At 38.8% G+C, this 20684-nt stretch overlaps 1 protein-coding gene across 1 annotated transcript in view; it reads right to left on the reverse strand.

The window, feature by feature from the left end:
* The window catches only part of LOC120542215 (ADP-ribosylation factor-binding protein GGA1-like), a 59155-nt gene extending 39595 nt beyond the window's left edge, over window positions 1-19560 (reverse strand). Inside the window, exons 1-3 of the mRNA XM_039774513.1 lie at window positions 19368-19560; window positions 7824-7908; window positions 1742-1817 (exon numbers count right to left, since the gene is read on the reverse strand). Coding sequence (XP_039630447.1) covers window positions 1742-1817; window positions 7824-7908; window positions 19368-19428 — 222 coding nt within the window. The 5' untranslated portion in view covers window positions 19429-19560. The remainder of the gene's footprint in view (window positions 1-1741; window positions 1818-7823; window positions 7909-19367) is intronic.
* Between the last annotated feature and the right edge of the window lie 1124 nt (window positions 19561-20684).

Genomic DNA, 20684 nt, shown 5'->3' on the forward strand with positions numbered 1-20684 from the left:
CTCAACAGAGTGGGATCACTTCAAGCATTTATAGGATTCGAACCTTGCCAGCGCAGATCCCTAGCCTCAGAGCCACCACTCTGCCACTCTAATGAGTAGGAGCAAAATATCATCAGTGTTTAAAGAATGTGACTAATATTATAGGAGGAGAGAATAACTTACTGTAAACAATTAGTCAATCACTGTGCAAAAAGTAACAATTATGAAAAACATAATCAAATATCACAGATTGTTTGGCAAGCTTAAGTAATGAACTTTATTTTTCCCTATCTTTATTTGATAATTTCCGCTTTTTTCCTTCCCTATAAATATTCAAATTAAGCATCATATGCAATGGTGCTTGCAGAAGAAGTTTAATGCCATAGCAGTTCAAACATGAATACAGAAAATGACTCCCTGCTACTCATAATTCCATAAGCAACAAAATTGTTATCTATGAAAACCAGGCTTTTCTATGTGTTTTGGGAACAAGCTGAAAGCAAATGACTCTATACATCAGAATAAATAAAATTTGCTTCTACTTTATTATTACAATGTCTTATGCAAGCTTTTATCAACTATCATTGCCTGCAGGTCACCTGAAACAGGCTCAGCAACCAAAACAAAGCATCAATAGCATGTGCAACAGCTGAAGGGCACGTTTCAGCTCAATTGCTCTAGAAAATTCCATATTACTCACTACAAGTACCTCAGATAGTACAGGAAGTGGCCAGAGATTCACTTGGTTTAATAAATGCAAAAATGTTATTGTTGATACCAAGGTTAAGTTGGAACTAAGTGGTTTCATGAGACAGGAAAATTAACTTCAGTACATCTCTTTTAGGTAGCACTTTTAGGATTATACACATGTTAAAGAATGGAGAATTGTGCATGTATGAGTTGAAGAATGTGTTCAGATAGCCTACTGCAATGACATAATTTCATCATAAATGAGCTACTCTACAGCAGTTTCAAAGGAGGAAGCCACTGAACCTATGTACTGCTACATACAGTCAAACATCACTCATTGCAATGCTAATATTTTTCAATAGCAAAAGGAATGTGGTGGTTCATCACTGGCGAAACTGTATGGAGCAAGCTAAGTAGAAACTGAAGTTCATGTAGCCCACTAACAGAGTTAAATGTCAAAGTTTTTAGATACTTGTTCTTCATTCCAGGCTCAGCTTTTGTGTTTTTTTTATTTCCTACCTGTTATGTCTCAATGCATCTTTGTAACTTGAGTTGACATGTAAAGTTTTCAATGCAATGCATAAACAAAACAAAGATAGCACTCAAACATTGCTGCTCATTACAGCATTTCACCCACCTTTTAGAATCCCCTTATCTGGAATGAGAGTTTTATGTGTAAAAAGTACCACAGAACAATATCAGGTCACCCTGATATGTGTGAAACAACAAATCTCACAGATCTCTCAACAAATTTCTGACATGGTACACTGAGAAATTTCCAGAGTTTCAGATATGAAATGAGATAGTGACTAGCATACCCCAGCCAAAATTATCAAGAATGTTTTGTATGACATGTTTTTACATAGTATAAAAGGTTTGTTATTAGTATTCCTCCTTATAACACAACTTTTGGCCCATGTCTAAACAGAAACGGGATTATACCATATTCTTTTGTAAGGATTCAGCAGCATATTGGCATTTCCTGACTTCAGTCTTTTAAATCATTACATTTCTTTATTCACATTTACGAGGACTGACTGAAACAGTACAAATTAAGAAAGATATAGCTTACTGTCAATGCTTGAAGCGATTCCTTTTCTTGAGGAGACTGTATTTTGTGTGCCAAAAGTCGCAAAGCAACCTGTGGACTAACAGAAGATTTATGTTTTTAATTAAAATATTTTAATCAATTCATAGTAACAAATAAGTACTAATAAGTTCCATCCATCCATTATCCAACCCACTATATCCTAACTACAGGGTCACGAGGGTCTGCTGGAGCCAATCCCAGCCAACACAGGGTGTAGCAGGGCGCCAGCCCACCGCAGTGCACACACACACACACACCAAGTACACAATAGGGACAATTTAGGATCGCCAATGCGATCTGCATTTCTTTGGACTGTGGGAGGAAACCGGAGCACCTGGAAGAAACCCATGCAGACACGGGGAGAAAATGCAAACTCCATGCAGGGAGGACCTGGGAAACAAGGCAGCAGCACTACCCACTGCATCACCGTGCCGCCCCTAATAAGTTCATGAAGGCATATAATGGCAAAAAAATATAATAAATGTTAAAACTCAAAAATTAACCTAAATATACAAAAAAGAAAACCACTGGAAAAGTTGATTAAACATACAGTGTTTAATGGTCCAACTCACATTTATAATTCTATACTGTATCTAGTTGTGTAAAAATTTAATTTTAACTGTTAACAAAACCATTTCAGATGATTATTTTATTGCTTTTAATTAAGAACCAGAACTGTAAAGCAAAAATAACAGATTCAAGATTTTTAAATTAACTAAAACTCAAATGTACTGTAAAAAGAGTATTTTGAAAAATAATGTATCTCAAAAACTGCTTCTATTGTTTTCTGCATTTAATAGTTGCTCATAGTACTCTTTACATCAATCCTTTAGCTGTCTAACCAGTAACCTCTAATGATGATCTACTTAACCACATAAGAGAGGCCACCAATAATTTCAGCAATCAATCTGAAGGCTGCAGGCGTGGCTTGTTTAATATCTGTAGCAATCACTTTTACTGGTTATTAGTAAGTCTTTCCTATTTTCTTTGCCGTCCTGGAGTCCTGCAGTGGTACTTGGTGTAACAGCTATTTTAATCAAACTACTGCTTCCAATCTTGGACTGAGAGCATGGAGGCAATGAAGGACCTGACATTAAGCCTTCATCTTATTGTGATTGTATTGTTAACATTTTCCTATCCTAGACTGAACTGTAGGGGGCCTAAAGAGGAACTAGGTGGCTGGCAGATCTTGGAGAGTTGAAATCTAGATTTACAATTTCCTTTTTCTATAATATGGATGACATAAGAACCTAATTAATATAAAAGATGCGTAAATAAATAAATATATGCATAAATATATATATATATGCATATATTGTGCAGTCTATGTGTTCAGCATTGTTCCCTTCTGTGTTTTGTTGAGTATTTTTTTTTTTGACTCTCCTTTATTTGTAAGTAGCTGAAGTATCCAGAGTTACCCAGGTATATTTATAGAACATGTTAAGCAAAGGTTTATTTCTTTTTAAATGGTGACCCTCTTGTTATTTTTAGCTATCCCATCTGTCACCCACAATGCCTATCTACCAGTGATTCTTCTTTGCTGAGTCAAGAATTTATTCTTTTTTGGTCTGATTGGATTCCAGAATTGTGGTAACTCCTTGCAGGATTGTAACCATGTCATGTCTGACTCTTAGATCAAGGTGGACTACAAACTGTTTGTAGTGCTTAAATTATAACAAAAAGCCGATAACGCACAAAATACTCCTTTTTATATTATAGCTGATAGAAGAAGCACACGGCATTGCCTGGATAAGCAATATCAAGTTCTGGTCATTAGTCTGTTTGGATGCTCGGAGTTAGTAGGCGACACTGGTGTGCAAACTGTAGCATACAGGGAAAAAACATAGGAACCCTCAGGGTCAAAATTTTAGCTTCCAAAGTAGTCTGTCTTGTGCATATGGTCCTAGAGAGCAGCTATGTAAAATTCAGTCCAAATAAGTAAAAGGTTGTAGAACTGTACAGGAGACAGACAGACAGATATTCATACATACTGTACATATATACACACATATTTATATCTATCATATATATATATATATATATATATATATATATATATATATATATAGAGAGAGAGAGAGAGAGAGAGAGAGAGTACAGCAAGCTGGGGTTATGTGTAAAGAGTACATTGAACTGAACTGAATCCATCCTTTGTTCTCTTGAGTAGAATGCCATTACTAATATTAACATACTATAAAGCAATATTAACTGTTCACGTTAAAATGAGACATTAAATTTCATACTTTTTCTAATTTATTTATGAATGCTTACAGAATATAAAATAATTTTTTAAAATGGGTGCATACAAATGCAAGGTAGTATTAAACATGGTGTGGTATAGCAGGTCCACAGCGCTCTCAGTAAGGGCCAGTTTTTAAATAACTAATCACCGTGCTCGTGGTTTCGTGAGGGGGCGTAGTGGTTGTAGCAAGCCGCGGGGCGATCTGCAGTGTGGCCGTTTCTCACCGAGTGCACAGGTGAGGAACTGCCCACATCCGTGATTGTTCCCGTGGCTAATATGCTGCAGCTGCTATGGCCCCTCGCAGTATAAAAAGAAGCGTGAGTCGGTTGGGAGGGAAGGAAAAAGAGAAAAGAACGAACAGGAAAGAAAGAGAGAAGGAAAGGGAGGTTGCAACAGGAAGCAGTGAAGAGAGCAAGTCGGTGCAGCAGGAAGCAGGCGAGCTAGTGCTCGCAGGCAGCTGAAGGCAGCCTGGGTGTTTGGCCAACACCTGGGAGAAGTAGTGGTTGTGGTCGCTCCTGCAGAGTTTGTTTTGCAGGGGCGGGAGTGACCGGAAGGTGCAGTACTCTCCGCGGAAGGTAGCGGGAGTCGGGACTTGGGACGTGGTGTCCCCAACGTGAGAGCCTTGGCCGTTAGGGGATTCCCAAGTCACTGTCAGGGAGAGCCGACCGGAGCCAAGGATCGGAAAGGCGCCTGACAGTAGCAGGAGGAGTAGGCAGAAGGTCAACTGCATTGAGAGCGTCTCGCCTGTTGCAAAGCCCAACCGGGAGAAGCAGGTGAGACGCTAACGGGAAAAGAAGCACCGAGCTTGGCATTGTTGTTTGTTTTTAAAGACTGCTTCCTGGATGAACTTTTAACCTCTGATTTTAAAAGGATTGTTTTTTCTATTGTTTTAACCTCCACGTTTTATTGGATTATTTATTTATGGAACTATTTTTGAAGCAACGCACTTTATTTATTGAACACTTTGTTTGCTTTTGATTGACTATTTTAATAAAAGCACTATGCACTTTTTTTTTTAACCATTCCCTTGCTCAAATGTTGTCTCACTGTTTAGCTCACTCGGTGACATTATCCACGGTGTTGGGTTCAAGGGCTTCCAAATATCAGATGGGAGTGTGGAGCCAGAACCCACATCGTCACAAATGGGCAAGCAGTTTGTAGAAATGTACACAAGTCAATGCCATTTAACAGGGAAACCATACCACCATAAGCTCTAGTGAAAGCAAGGAAAAACCATGGCATTTATAGCACATAGCTGTGGTAGTCAATATTATTTTCAAAGACTCGATTTTATCTGGAAATACAATTTCTATCCAGGCTCACTTTTTGCAAGATGAGTAAGTATACAAGTTATCAGAGATTCATTTATTTTAAGTGTAGTTATAGCATACACTGCAGAGACTGAGTTTTCATTGTGTTCAAGATTAGATCAAACTTAGGTAAACAGGACAGAGTGTTGAACATTTCAGAGAGTCAATTTAAAGACAAAGGAAAGTTCAATGAAAGTGATTATTCCTTTCATCACTTACATATTAACAAGCTGTTGAGTGGCAAAGCAAAAAAATGAAAAAAATGAAGAAAAAAAATGTTACAAACAGTGATAGACCAATCAGTTCCTCCAATGTATTAAATTAGCTAATAGCTAAGCTGTCTCAGTATGTCATTCAGAGATTTTTATAAACATCAGAGTCTCCCCTTTAAGTGGAAGAAATGGCAGTTTGCTCCATCTTATTGCAATCCTCTGTGTGAAGACTTACAGCACCACAAATGAGATTCATAATGTAACTAAGGAAACTGAGGGTATTTTAGAATGCTTGGCACAACAAAAATTAAACTGATGGAGATTGATTTAAAAGGAAAAAACCCAGTACTCACAAAACATGTAGCTAATTGTCCCTAGCTAATGTAAAAGAAGAGTTACAAAAAAGGACAAAACATGGTATAATAAAGAAAATAAAACAAAAAGACATCTAAGACTGATGTGTACTGAAAATGTTTTGATAAACCAAAAAAAATATTCTATGTCTGGCTTAGATTCAAACACAGAACACTGGATCTGTCAGTGTGCATTAATCTGCATTGAATTGCTGCCCCAGATATTAAGTCCATGCAGAAAAATTAAAAGAAAGAAAGAAACACTATGTTTTGGCTGATAAACTTTAATGAAAACCAGCCTCTGTAAAATGCGTCAAGTTTTACAAGAGGTTCAATAGGAAGTCACGTAGATGTCGTAGTTTTGGAGAGAAACGAAGCATTACATTATGAGCAAAAATACATGCAATAGTGGTGAATAAATACACATTTTATGGGTCAGTCTTAGAAAATACAGGAGTTTAGTGACCGCAATACAGAAAATGGTCTACCATCCACAAATGTTACTAAATTGAAGAGAGTCCTGGGGATAATACAGAAAACTGCAGGAGTGTATGCATTCAGCTTTATTGAAAAATACGTAACTAGCATAGTCAAGTTTAAAAACAGAACCCAGAAGTCTCTGATATTCTGTAAAGACTTAGACATGCTGCCACTAAAAATGCTGTAGTTTAGTGCAATAGAATAATAATGACCTGTAAAAAAACCCCTCTGGTAGTTGTCAAAAAAATCTCTCTCGTCACAAAAAGGTGCTAAAGGCAGTTTAAGTTTTTTTTTCTCAATTATGTTAATGCAAAAAGAGATGGCTTACGTGTGTTGATGCACAGGGTGAAGAAAGTGAAAGCAGAGGCAGAGAATGACAGAATCTACAGAGAATGGTTAGACTATTAAAGAAAAGCATCCTAAGAAACCACAGTGGATGCAAAACACTTTTATCAAATAAAATTTGTATTAAGTGAAGGACAGATCATATGTAGCAATCTCACAGTAAAATCCAACTCAATAAGAAACAGTCTACTCAACTGTATTCATGACCTATATTAAGAATTATCTAAATAAAGGGATAAGGCTAAAACATCAGTAGATGACAGTGAATTTTGTTTGATAAAAAAGGCCTCTATTCAAAGGTGCATAAAACACAAAGGAAAGAACTATGAATACCAAAACTGCTGTCATATACAGACTAGGGCAGCTGATTGGAATGTTTGAGTATGAAAGTCAAAGTTATTTAGTAATGTAATATACATAATGCTCTGTATGTCCATACATGATTTTTCTGGACTATTAGTTTTTTTGTGGTTAGTACATACAACAAGGAATCTGTCACAGTAATAAGTGTTAAGAAATGGAGAACAAATACTTTTTGGTTTATCTGCAATGGCTTAATGCATGTGAAGGACAGCATCTTCTATAAGTAGCAAATGTTGACTGTTTTAATGGCTATATGTAACGTATTGGGAGAAGTAATGTACTGTGAGTTGGCACACTGGTTAGCAGAGCAGCCTGACGGCTCAATAAACCTGTGTTCAAATTTTACCACAGTTTTCACACTGTATCCATATCTGCCTGGATCTTCTTCAGAAGCCCTAGTCTCCTCAACGATACAGTATATAGGAGACGCTGACTGGTGACTCTTGGGGCAAGTGAGTGTATCTGCCTTGGAGTAGTCTGGCACTCTGCTCAGTTTATTTCTGTCATGAACCCCCTGTTGTCTCTACAGGTCATAGCCAATAGTTACCTAATAGTAAAATAATAATGCCCAGTAAATAAAACAATAAATGTTTTACCTCATCCCTTTCAATTTGCTGTCCCCCCATTGCTAGTTATATGTTTACAATATAAAATATGATACAATATAATGAATGGCCAATGTGGGCCACCTAAAATTTTTTTGGTAAAAGTAGTGCTACACTTTTACTAAAATACAAACAAGCCATTTTAAAAGCCTACCCATCTGGTTGTTTGTTGATTTCTTCGTAAAAGCTTTTGATGCTTTCCCAGTTTTCCTCCTTGTTAGTTGGGTCAGTTGCTTTATCTGAAAATACAAAACCAATAACGTTTAATGCTGTTTATGCTGAAATCACATGAGTTTAGATAAGAGATGCTGATAACACATTGCTACTGTGCAACAGAAGACTTCCCTTTTTAAAGGACACTGTCAAAGTTCACAGTGTGCTTAGTGGGTACAAACCATGGAGGAGTCATAACTCATTGTCATGTGTTTCAAAATAAAAGAAGGATAACGGGAAATTTAAAAAATTACTAAAATGGTTAATGTTAAATAAAGAACATAATTAATTTAGATAATAGTGTATTCAGTGTTGAAAATACTACTACTCCTCTCTTCTTACATGCCAGAATAAATGCCAGAATGGAACAAATTGAAATACTGTATTTCTGCTTGTCATACACTGCCCTCTTCTGGACATTAAAAAAAGAAGAAAGAAGAACCCCTACGACTCTAAAACAAACAGGTTGACTTATTGCATATGTAAGAATTTTCTTGCATATGAAATCTGGATTATTAAAAATTGATTTTATGTGTATTAAAATTAACTTTCACAAAAAAAAAAACAACATACATCAGCAATTAGCACAATAAAACCCAATTCAATTGCAATAATCCATATATTGTAAATACTGTAATCAAAAGTAAAGCAGATCTTTAGGCTTTAAAAATGTTTTACATCTGTTGTACTAGGGTGTTGTACTGTGTTAGCCATTATGAATGTAGTGAGAAGTCAAGCAAAATGACACCTTTTATTGGCTAACTAAAAAGATTACAATATGGAAGCTTTCGAGGCAACTCAGGCCCCTTCTTCAGGCAAAATGTACATCTAGCCTGAAGAAGGGGCCTGTAGTCTTTTTAGTTAGCCTATAATGGGTGTCACTTTGCTTGAGTTCTCACTACATCACAAAGACAAAATTAGTAAATGCATGGGTATATTTCAGCTATACTTAGAAATATTAAGGTGCAGTGAATAAATATGGTTTTATACCACTACACAATTTTACAATATAACAGGGGTTGTGTTCTTTTGCAATATAATCTGTTTGAGGGTGGGTGGCATGATATGAAAAATATATATATATTTCACAAACTCCTGATAAAAAGGCACATCCTGTTTGTTCAAGCTATAACTGGGCATACTCAGCTCTTGAAAGCTGCACATTTTTATTTTCACTAGTCTCAAAGTGAGTGTTGAATTTGGGGTTGTTGATGAACTTCAGCTTTTCTTTTAACAGAGGTGATAAGTGAAATTTTCCGTTTCAAACATTTAAAAGGAATGTTTGTGTACTTTTTTTTTTAAATCATAGTTTCTGATCTAGCTCCTACATCGAGCAGATCACTTATTTCTTGAAATGTTAATTTCAGATTAACAGACATGAGTGTGAATGATAAGTACTAATGAATACATTAACATTCAGAGATGTGTCTTGCTCAAGTAAAAAGTGCTGCTTTGTAAGCATACTTTACAAATTAAGTGGCATAACTCAAACTTGAGTAACCATAAATAGTCTACCGACTTAAAAAAATAAAAATAGGTGTTTTAACACTCTAAAATATAGAAATATACAATTACACTAAAAATACAATATTTGCACATACGTTCACAAATATTCAAAGAAATGCATTTTCATCCTGGATATATAACCATCACTGACCTTCTACATTCAGATTTGACTGGCTACATGATTTTTCTTCTGATGCTTCAGCAAAATGCAAACTAAATTCAACAATGCATAGCTAACAATCATAATCAAATGACTCTCACGCTGTTAGTGGATTAGGACAGCATTGTAATTAGCAATCTTTCATCACATGTCCATTCAGGGACCTGGGTTCTGCTATCAGACAAATTACTGCTTGTGGGAGGTGTTTACGTGTGGTTTATCTCTGCAGATCCAGCACCCACTTAACCACTTCCTAAAGATGACAGGTTATTTGGTACCTCTAAACTAACCCAGTATGTCAAAGTGTTTGCCTTCAGAACGTTGGACACCTGCCTAAAATCAGTTTCTATTTTACATTCAGTGCTGCTAGGAAAACTGATTGGTGGCTACAATTAGCCTAATAAAATCCATCCATCCATCCATCCATTATCCAACCCACTATATCCTAACTACAGGGTCATGGGGGTCTGCTGGAGCCAATCCCAGCCAACACAGGGTGCAAGGCAGGGCTCCAGCCCACCACAGGCCTAATAAAATTTGGTTATCAAATATGATGTCAGGATATTCAAGGTCATGAAAGGCCAGAGCAAGGCAGGAAATGACACCAGATGGGACACTCACACACACAGCCGCTGTTACTAACAAAGGTCGAATTTCAAAGTCTCCAAGAGGTCACTTTTTAGTCATATCATAAGTCATCTTTCATATTATCTTTATTGTTAAGAAACTTCAGTGTTTAACGTGCACGATAATATACATTGTTGCCTTTTAGAGTATTGTTATTGATCTACACTAAATGTTCTAGCATTTTAAACTTCAGAATTACACTTTGTCTCTTATATTTGGCCACTCCATCCATCCCAAAGATATATCAAGAATACACATAAATCAAGACACAAGTGTGAATAAAAATATACTGTACTAAGGATACATAATCCCACCAGCATTCCCACATGCCACTGACCTCTAAACAGTTTCAAGTAAGAAGCAGCTGTAAAGTGAAGAAACAAATAACATCTGTGTAACAAAAATAGGTGCATGTACATTTCCTGGATAAATTAGTTTTATAATCAGCTATGTTTGAATAAAAAAACAGGTAAATGTGGTGTAAAATGTTATAATTAATACAATTCTGTAGTAGCAATAGCATTGACACAAGCACAGAGTAAAGTTAAATTATTACTTGCAATTCAGCAACATATCACCCTTCTCTAGAGCCAACATAAAGATCAAGAAACTTCATTTTAATTAATAGAAATGTAATTCAGCTCATGTCATTCACTGCATTAGCACCCTATGTATTGTGCACACACCCTCAAGTCATTTTACAAGTACAGACTTTTGACAGAAATATGTTACAATTGTTTACATATATTTTATTATGAGAGCACAGGCAGGTTAAATGACTTGCTCAGAGTCACACAGTAAGTCAGAGATGGGGACTAAAATAGAAGCTTTCTGATTTATAATCCAAACTCCTTCATCAGCAGCACTTCCTACTGTGCATTACTATGCATAAATGAGGCACAGATTGCGTACATTACAAAGTTACTAAACTGAAGGCACCCTGTATATCCCAGTTTTATATTTTACAAGAAACAGAATGCATGATGAGGGCAGAATTATTCTGTACTAAATTGTGAAATAACAACAACAACAACATTTATTTATATAGCACATTTTCATACAAAAAAATGTTGCTCAAAGTGCTTTACAAAATGAAGAATAGAAAAATAGAAGACACAATAAAAATAAACATAAGTCAACATTAACTAACACAGAATAAGTATGGGCCGATGGCCAGGGTGGACAGAAAAAACAAAAAACTCCAAAGGCTGGAGAAAAAAAATAAAATCTGTAGGGATTCCAGACCAAGAGACCGCCCAGTCCCCTCTGGGCAATCTACCTAACATAAGTGAAACAGTCCTCTTTGTATTTAGGGTTTTCATGGAAGGACTTGATGATGAAATAAATAACTACTGCTTTATATACTGTATATATATATATATATATATATATATATAAAAGATATCTTGAGGACACTCTCGATCAACTAGGGAAATGCAGCCAAAGCAGCTAAATGACAACTCACACATATTATAATTCATATCACCAAGCAGTTATTATAATGTGCGTTGATGTGACAAACATATTAAACTTCAAAAGTGATATGATGAAATATGATGTATAGACTATTAGTATAGCCTGTTAGACTACTGTCAGACTATTAGTATGGACTGTTTTAAGTCAGCCATTGCATATTTGCACTGAAGAAACAAAATGTGTGTATACAACTTTTAAGAAAATTCACTTTTATACATCTGACAGCAGATGCCATGCAGCATTTTGAACTGCCAAGCAAATTTTATCATTTCGCTCTCTCACTCCCTTGCACAACATATTGAAACAGCCAATCTATCCCCATCTATCAATGGAGATCCCAACCCTGATTGTTGATCATGAGTCTTTGCTTTAAGACGCTTCACAAGGGACAGTCTCCTGGCCCCATCAATGGTGGTCAAAATGTGTGATGTAGCTTTGTGGCTCTCAGTGCTTCACAGAAGACCAGAGAAGCTCAGACTGAATAAAGCTGTATGGGATCTGCATGTAAGGCTGTTCACTTCGAGTAGAGTGAGAGAGGTTAGCAGCATGTGCCGATAGTGTGTTTCCGCACTCACCACATGATGAACCCCCTATATTGGAACCTAACTGCAGTGAGTGACACCTCAGCACCACACTGGAACAGTGTGAGATTTTTTTTTAGTGGCTGGAGTGCCAATCCTGCCACCAACCCACAAGTTTTCCCTGTGCTTGCAGGTGCAGGTTAAAGAGTAGAGTCATTTCTGGTGTTTCTAGCCCCAGAGCCACCACTCCACCCCATTAACATTGAGTGAAAAAAAAACAAATTGCAGAAAACATAGATGGTGTCAAGTCAGCGTCAGCATTTTGGAATTCAGTTTATGGATACTGTGAAGGACAGCCGGGTCCCATGCCCGGCAGGGACGCCCCTGCTGCTTATGTTCCGGGGGAGCCACCATGGACAGTCCAGTACCTCCCCCGGGACGCTTGGTGGCAGCCTCCCTGGCCGACGGTGTTTTCTCAACCACCCGCAGGGCTCCATGGAAGACGGAGTCCTCCACAGCTTGGTTGGGGCCCGGCGTGGCCACTAGGGGGAGCTGCCTGCTTCCCACAGCCCAGCTGGACGAGCCTGCAGCCCCACCCGGAAGTGCAATTAGGACCAGGTGGTTAATCACCTGGAACGCTTCCGGGTGGGCTATAAAGGGCCCAGCCACCACCACTCAGTGAGCTAGAGTCGGGTGGAAGGAGGACGAGGCAAGAGAGGAGAGTGGAGGCGGCCCGAAGAAAGGCATTTGAGTGGCCAGGGGTTTGTGCACTTGTGGACAGTGGGTCTTAGTGACCATATATATTTGTAAATATTGTAAATAAAATACGTGTGGTGGTGAAGAACAACATGTCCGTCTGTCTGTGTCCGGGTCGGCTCCACAATTCTCAACCTGTATTATTTTAGAGTATTACACCCTTAGAAAAGTTGTGGTAAGAGCAGGCAATTCAGCCCAAATAGCTCATCCATGATATTCATCTAGATAGTCCAAAATAACATCAAGTCAAGTACTAAAGGTGCTTAAAATCCTACTTTCCACCACACTACTTGAGAATTTATTCCATGTGTAAATGAGGCACAGATTGCGTACATTACAAAGTTACTAAACTGAAGGCACCCTGTATATCCCAGTTTTATATTTTACAAGAAACAGAATGCATGATGAGGGCAGAATTATTCTGTACTAAATTGTGAAATAACAACAACAACAACATTTATTTATATAGCACATTTTCATACAAAAAAATGTTGCTCAAAGTGCTTTACAAAATGAAGAATAGAAAAATAGAAGACACAATAAAAAATAAACATAAGTCAACATTAACTAACACAGAATAAGTATGGGCCGATGGCCAGGGTGGACAGAAAAAACAAAAAACTCCAAAGGCTGGAGAAAAAAAATAAAATCTGTAGGGATTCCAGACCAAGAGACCGCCCAGTCCCCTCTGGGCAATCTACCTAACATAAGTGAAACAGTCCTCTTTGTATTTAGGGTTTTCATGGAAGGACTTGATGATGAAATAAATAACTACTGCTTTATATACTGTATATATATATATATATAAAAAGATATCTTGAGGACACTCTCGATCAACTAGGAAATGCAGCCAAAGCAGCTAAATGACAACTCACACATATTATAATTCATATCACCAAGCAGTTATTATAATGTGCGTTGATGTGACAAACATATTAAACTTCAAAAGTGATATGATGAAATATGATGTATAGACTATTAGTATAGCCTGTTAGACTACTGTCAGACTATTAGTATGGACTGTTTTAAGTCAGCCATTGCATATTTGCACTGAAGAAACAAAATGTGTGTATACAACTTTTAAGAAAATTCACTTTTATACATCTGACAGCAGATGCCATGCAGCATTTTGAACTGCCAAGCAAATTTTATCATTTCGCTCTCTCACTCCCTTGCACAACATATTGAAACAGCCAATCTATCCCCATCTATCAATGGAGATCCCAACCCTGATTGTTGATCATGAGTCTTTGCTTTAAGACGCTTCACAAGGGACAGTCTCCTGGCCCCATCAATGGTGGTCAAAATGTGTGATGTAGCTTTGTGGCTCTCAGTGCTTCACAGAAGACCAGAGAAGCTCAGACTGAATAAAGCTGTATGGGATCTGCATGTAAGGCTGTTCACTTCAGTAGAGTGAGAGAGGTTAGCAGCATGTGCCGATAGTGTGTTTCCGCACTCACCACATGATGAACCCCCTATATTGGAACCTAACTGCAGTGAGTGACACCTCAGCACCACACTGGAACAGTGTGAGATTTTTTTTTAGTGGCTGGAGTGCCAATCCTGCCACCAACCCACAAGTTTTCCTGTGCTTGCAGGTGCAGGTTAAAGAGTAGAGTCATTTCTGGTGTTTCTAGCCCCAGAGCCACCACTCCACCCCATTAACATTGAGTGAAAAAAAAACAAATTGCAGAAAACATAGATGGTGTCAAGTCAGCGTCAGCATTTTGGAATTCAGTTTATGGATACTGTGAAGGACAGCCGGGTCCCATGCCCGGCAGGGACGCCCCTGCTGCTTATGTTCCGGGGGAGCCACCATGGACAGTCCAGTACCTCCCCCGGGACGCTTGGTGGCAGCCTCCCTGGCCGACGGTGTTTTCTCAACCACCGCGAGGGCTCCATGGAAGACGGAGTCCTCCACAGCTTGGTTGGGGCCCGGCGTGGCCACTAGGGGGAGCTGCCTGCTTCCCACAGCCCAGCTGGACGAGCCTGCAGCCCCACCCGGAAGTGCAATTAGGACCAGGTGGTTAATCACCTGGAACGCTTCCGGGTGGGCTATAAAAGGGCCCAGCCACCACCACTCAGTGAGCTAGAGTCGGGTGGAAGGAGGACGAGGCAAGAGAGGAGAGTGGAGGCGGCCCGAAGAAAGGCATTTGAGTGGCCAGGGGTTTGTGCACTTGTGGACAGTGGGTCTTAGTGACCATATATATTTGTAAATATTGTAAATAAAATACGTGTGGTGGTGAAGAACAACATGTCCGTCTGTCTGTGTCCGGGTCGGCTCCACAATTCTCAACCTGTATTATTTTAGAGTATTACACCCTTAGAAAAGTTGTGGTAAGAGCAGGCCATTCAGCCCAAATAGCTCATCCATGATATTCATCTAGATAGTCCAAAATAACATCAAGTCAAGTACTAAAGGTGCTTAAAATCCTACTTTCCACCACACTACTTGAGAATTTATTCCATGTGTCTATGGTTCTTTTTGTGAAGAAAACTTTCTAACATTGTGCAAAATCTGCCTTAACATGTTCCCAAGTGTGTTCCCATGCTGTTGTTAAAGAATTCATTTTAAAGTAACATATGGAAATCTACTGTACTAATTACTTTCACAATTGTATATACTTCAATCACATCACTTCTTAATCTCAGTTTCCCTAAAATGAAAAAGTTCAGGTCCTGCAGTCTCTCCTCATACTTCATACCTATCAGTCCTAGAGTCAGCACAGTTGCTCTTATCTAAACTTTCTCTAGTCTTGCTATGTCTTAATTGGAATATTGAGAACAAAACTGCATACAGTACTCCAGGTGGGACCTCTACTGTATTATATAACAAAAGCATAACCTCCCTTGCATTGTACACTACATATTGTGATACAGTATATAACATAACATCCTATTTGTCTTCTTTATCTCTTTTCTACACTGGATATAGAGAGTGACGAGTACACTAAAACTCCTCGGTCCATCTTGTACGGTATACTTTCAAGTTTCAGATCTATCATTGTGTATTCCAATCTAACATATTTACTTCCCTTATTTAGTACTTTCCATTTGCTTATATTAATTTTCATCAGACACAAATCTACCTAGACCTGTGTGCTGTCCAAATCCTCCTCTAACAGTTTAGCTGATTATCCATTATTTCCTCTTCTACCTAGTTTGGTATCATCTGCAAACATAACTAGGTTATTAAATATATATTTTGTCCTGATCATTTATTTGAATTAAAAAACTCTGAGCCTGCAGCACTTATCCCAGAGGGACACCAGTTTTAACACTGCCTAATTCTGAAAATGTTTACCAAAACTTTTTGCTTCCTGTGTTTGAGCAAATTTTATACCCAACTACAGACTGCACCCTGAATTTCCATTTCTTTTAGTCTGATCACTAACGTTTCAAGTGGCACCTTATGAAACGCCTTCTGAAAATCAACATAAATGATGTCATATGCACCTCTTTGATTTTTCCTTTGTTGCTCCTTCACAGAAATTCAGCATATTAGTGACTCAACAGTATGTGTAGGATGGCATGATGGTGCTGTGTTTACTGCTGCTGTCTCTGATCTAGCATACTGGATTCAAATGCTGCAACTAGTTGCTGGACATATGAGGTTTACATGTTCTTCTCATGTATATACAGGTTTCCCTCTGGGTACTCCATTTCTCCTCACATATTCCCAGACGCAGAGTGCTTAGATTAACTTGTTACTCTAAATTGCTCCCATGCAAGTCTGGGTGTGTATTTCAGTGGGCTCTGCAATGGACTGTCACCCCGTTCAGTTTCTATTTTACTTCTTATTCTGCTGGTCTAGGCTCTGGCACCCGGTGACCATGGATAGAGGTTGCCAGGGGGTCCTGGCTCCCCGCAACAATTGCACTATTTTATTAAAATAAGTCTCAAATAAAGGATATTTTTTACTCAAAGGCCAAAACCAATTTAAATATGATAATAATCAATGAATACTCAAAATGGTGATGCAGTGTTAGCTCTGCTACCTTTCCGTCTGGAGTTCAAATTCTGAGTGTTCCCTGTATTGCGTGTGCATCTTGGTCTATGTGGGCTTCCTCCTACAGTCTAAAGATATGCAGGTTAGGTGAGTTGGCCCATGTGTGTGTTCACCCTGTGATTGGCAGGCACCCTATGCAGGGGTTGTTCCTGCCTGCAGCCATTGCTCACTGGGATAGGCTCCAGCTGCCTCGTGACGATGCCCGGATAAGAAAATGGATGACTCAATGAACACTAGAAACTTTCCTACTATAAGCAACGCTCTCTTTTGCACATCGTCCATCCTTAAAACAGACAGCAAAACATTCTGTAAAATTTCAATTATGGATTAGGATCACAGTTTAACTTGAGAGATGTTATTTCAATTTGTGCATTCTGTGTTCAGTATTTTTCTCTTGTATTTATCTGACAAACGCTCTTGTCGGCAAAACAGATTATAGGTAGCCAGCACAAGCAACTGAAACTGTAGTGTGCCTATGCCAGGTGCTTATGCCTGCCTATATTAACAGTGGTGTGACGGTCTAAGATAATCTCTATCGCACATCACACAAAATATCACCCTGACAAAATGCTTTTAAAAAAGGAAAAAGTGATATCTGCCTATTTGATGAAGAAAATAAAGAATTGAAAATGCTCCGGCTTTCACATAAGTTAAGTAGACAAACTTTAATAACCAATGTCTTCTGTCATAATTATATGCTGCACCTCTCCTGGACATTAGCTCTTGAATGTGTTCTAGATATGTTACAGTAGCAGTCAGAAAATCTTCTGCTGTTGCTGCTTCTACTACACTGGGCCCTTCCAGCAACCAGTCAACACAGTAGAGAATGAAGATGTCACTTACATCTCCAGATGCCACCAGTTCAATGAGATGACAGATCAGCTTCTCCTGCATTATGAATTCCCCATGTTTAGCACTGGATCAAGACACTAGTGATTCAAACACCCCTTACCCAACCTTTTGACACAGATTTGTCATTTGATCACATTCAGTTTTGGAATGATTGGAATGATTCAATACACTTGAAGCAGCAACTAAGCAAAAGGCAATACATTTTAATTATGTTATGTGATCTATGGACATGAATGCAGTACGCTTTGTGTTTTAAACTGATAGGAAAATTGTGTGCCGTTAGTGAGAAGCAATTGATCATTTGGTAGATATGTTTTTAATTATAACACAATAAAATTGTGCCAAAATTAAATGCACCATATGTATTTGCATTGCACTGCAATGTAGTTTACACGTTGGACTGAATTTCAATCTGGCACAAATAATTTACCATATCCCCTCCTCCCCCCAAGACTAAATGCCCCAAAATACGTATCTCTGCAGTTTGAAGCCACCATCCTGGAGCTCTAAATACCTGGAACTGACTTAATGGACAGTCATCATTATTTCAGTCAGACAACTCCCCACAACCCTAATCTTAACCACAGTGTAGCCAGGCAGAGCTTTGCAGGTCTACAATTAGATTATATCGGCGCCCATTGGAGTAAAAACCACCTACTTGGAGCTCCAGGGTTACCCTAAATTGAATTATGCAGTCTGAGAATAATATAAGTACTGTATTACAAAGCACATCCGGAGCTTAAAACAAGACTTTTTCGCCATATTTATATTAAAATATGTTTTCGGTCATATTTCTCAAGTACTCAGAGAGGACGGACACTAGAAGAGTATATTTTAAGGGGTGAAAACAGTCATTGCTCAAAGTAGCCAGATATTTTGTAAACTGAAAAGTGGAAGCAAATTGAACGACACTCGACTCGTCATATAAAAGACGTGTTATTTGGAACTTTTAAGACTGATGGAACACACGACACCCGTGTCCTTACGTGTGCACCGTAACCGCAACAACAAAAAAATGAGCAGACTGCCACCCAGTGGGGAAGTGACGATCTTACGTTCCCCTTGTGACAGTCGTGGCTGTTCTAGAGATCCGACGTGTGACCTGCAATCACGCGACTCCCCGCTCGTGGGTGTCCATCATCCATCCTTCCTTCCTTTAACAGAACCCTGCTGCAAGGCAATGCAATTAGAAGGAACATTGCTAGACACTTTTCGCCAACTTTCAAAAATTAATCTACTCCACTTCTGTTACTCGCTCAACACTTTACAAGTGCATTTTCATACAGTTTTAGACATTCGGTACAGTTTGCAGTCATGTCGAAACGCGCTAAAAACTTCCATCTCTTCAAAAATAAATGCCCAACTCCCTCCCGTCCTAGTCAAGCGACATCAACCCGGAAAGTCGTCTCCGGACGGACAAGCCGAAAGGTTTGCCGATTCGTTCACTTTTTTTTTAAGTTTTCGTGTAACGCCCGCGGCTCTCCCCTGCCATTAACTTCCTCCGCCTTGTCTTGCCTCGCGCTCCCGACGGCAGCTTCCAGGCTCTGCGCGCACCCTTTTGCCTCCAGCTGAACTTACTGAGCCACGATTCCAAAGCATTTCCAGTGGCGCCGGTGGCCGCCAAGTCCTGGAGCTCCATTTCTCGGGCCGAGAAATCGTCTGCTTGCACCTTTCAGGACAGCGCGCCGGCTACTCCCCGAGGCCGCAGCGAGAGCGCTTCATGGAGCATGTGACAAGATTTCATGTTGGGGAAGTGCCGAGGCAGCAGACCTCTAGCGCTAAGGAGCTTTCGCTTTTGAGCATGAGCTAGTTATTATCTTTCAAAACTTAAGTTATGGATCAGTACACCGTAGTGTAGTGCTTTTCAAACTTTCTGTACTTGGGGGGCCGGTGAAAATAGGAGAATTATTTCTGGAATCGCTAAGGCAGAAAAAAAAACATTAGGCTACATAGTATATTGTATTCGTTTTTAAATATAGTACAGTACAATGAAATTACAATAAATTAACTAGAAACCAAGCAGTAAAAAATGCCAATAAAAGAGTTTAAACGGAATATAACAGAATAGAACTGAAAGTTTTCGAGTGCAATATTTAATTTAAATAAAGCTAGTTCAAAATTTGCTGTTGCTTCTTTGCAAGAATACTTGATAACTTAATGGCATCATAACCCCCCCCCCTTTGGCAAAGTAATGTGATGGGGCCCCTGTTTTGATAGTAAAATAAAAACATACATAGGCATCAGAAACATCGTGGGCCCCTGTAGTCCATTCGGCACCTGGCCAGTGCCCACACATTAAGACGGGCACAATGTTGCTTCCGAGAGACGAAATGCCACATTGACATCCATTAGGTCTCTCTGTTTGTTTTAATCAGTGATATGGCTGAAAAAGGCTTCTCACACAAATAGCTAGTAGAAAGTAGGAGTGAAAATTGAATAGCCATGGCAATAGTTCACTGCCAGCCTGGGGCTACAGGGAAACCAGACTTTAAGTAATCCTTAACGTAATACCTAACAAAGTTTCCTTTTCTTTTTTTTTTTGTTTCTGCCACACATTCCAAATTATTAACAGATCACTTTGTCACCGTTACCTTTAAACTTGAAGCACTTGGCTTACATCATGGTGTCATCACTGACTGTTGTTATCGCTTTTAAAGAAGGTTAAAAGGTTTTTTTCTTACTATTTTGTAGGATTTAAAATTGTACAGCACAATGACACAAGAAATAACTTGCTTTCCAAAATACCACAACAAAGTATGTGCAAAGAAGATGCGTGCGTTGTTGACAGGCAAGCTAATGCAACACTCGCAGACCAAAATAATGAAGCTGCCCCCTCCATAGCTCCTTGGGGTCCCAGGAAGCTCTGTCCTGCTCCACACAGCCACGTGATCCTGG

This window comes from Polypterus senegalus, chromosome 13, assembly GCF_016835505.1.
Source record: "Polypterus senegalus isolate Bchr_013 chromosome 13, ASM1683550v1, whole genome shotgun sequence".
NCBI classification, from domain to species: domain Eukaryota; kingdom Metazoa; phylum Chordata; class Cladistia; order Polypteriformes; family Polypteridae; genus Polypterus; species Polypterus senegalus.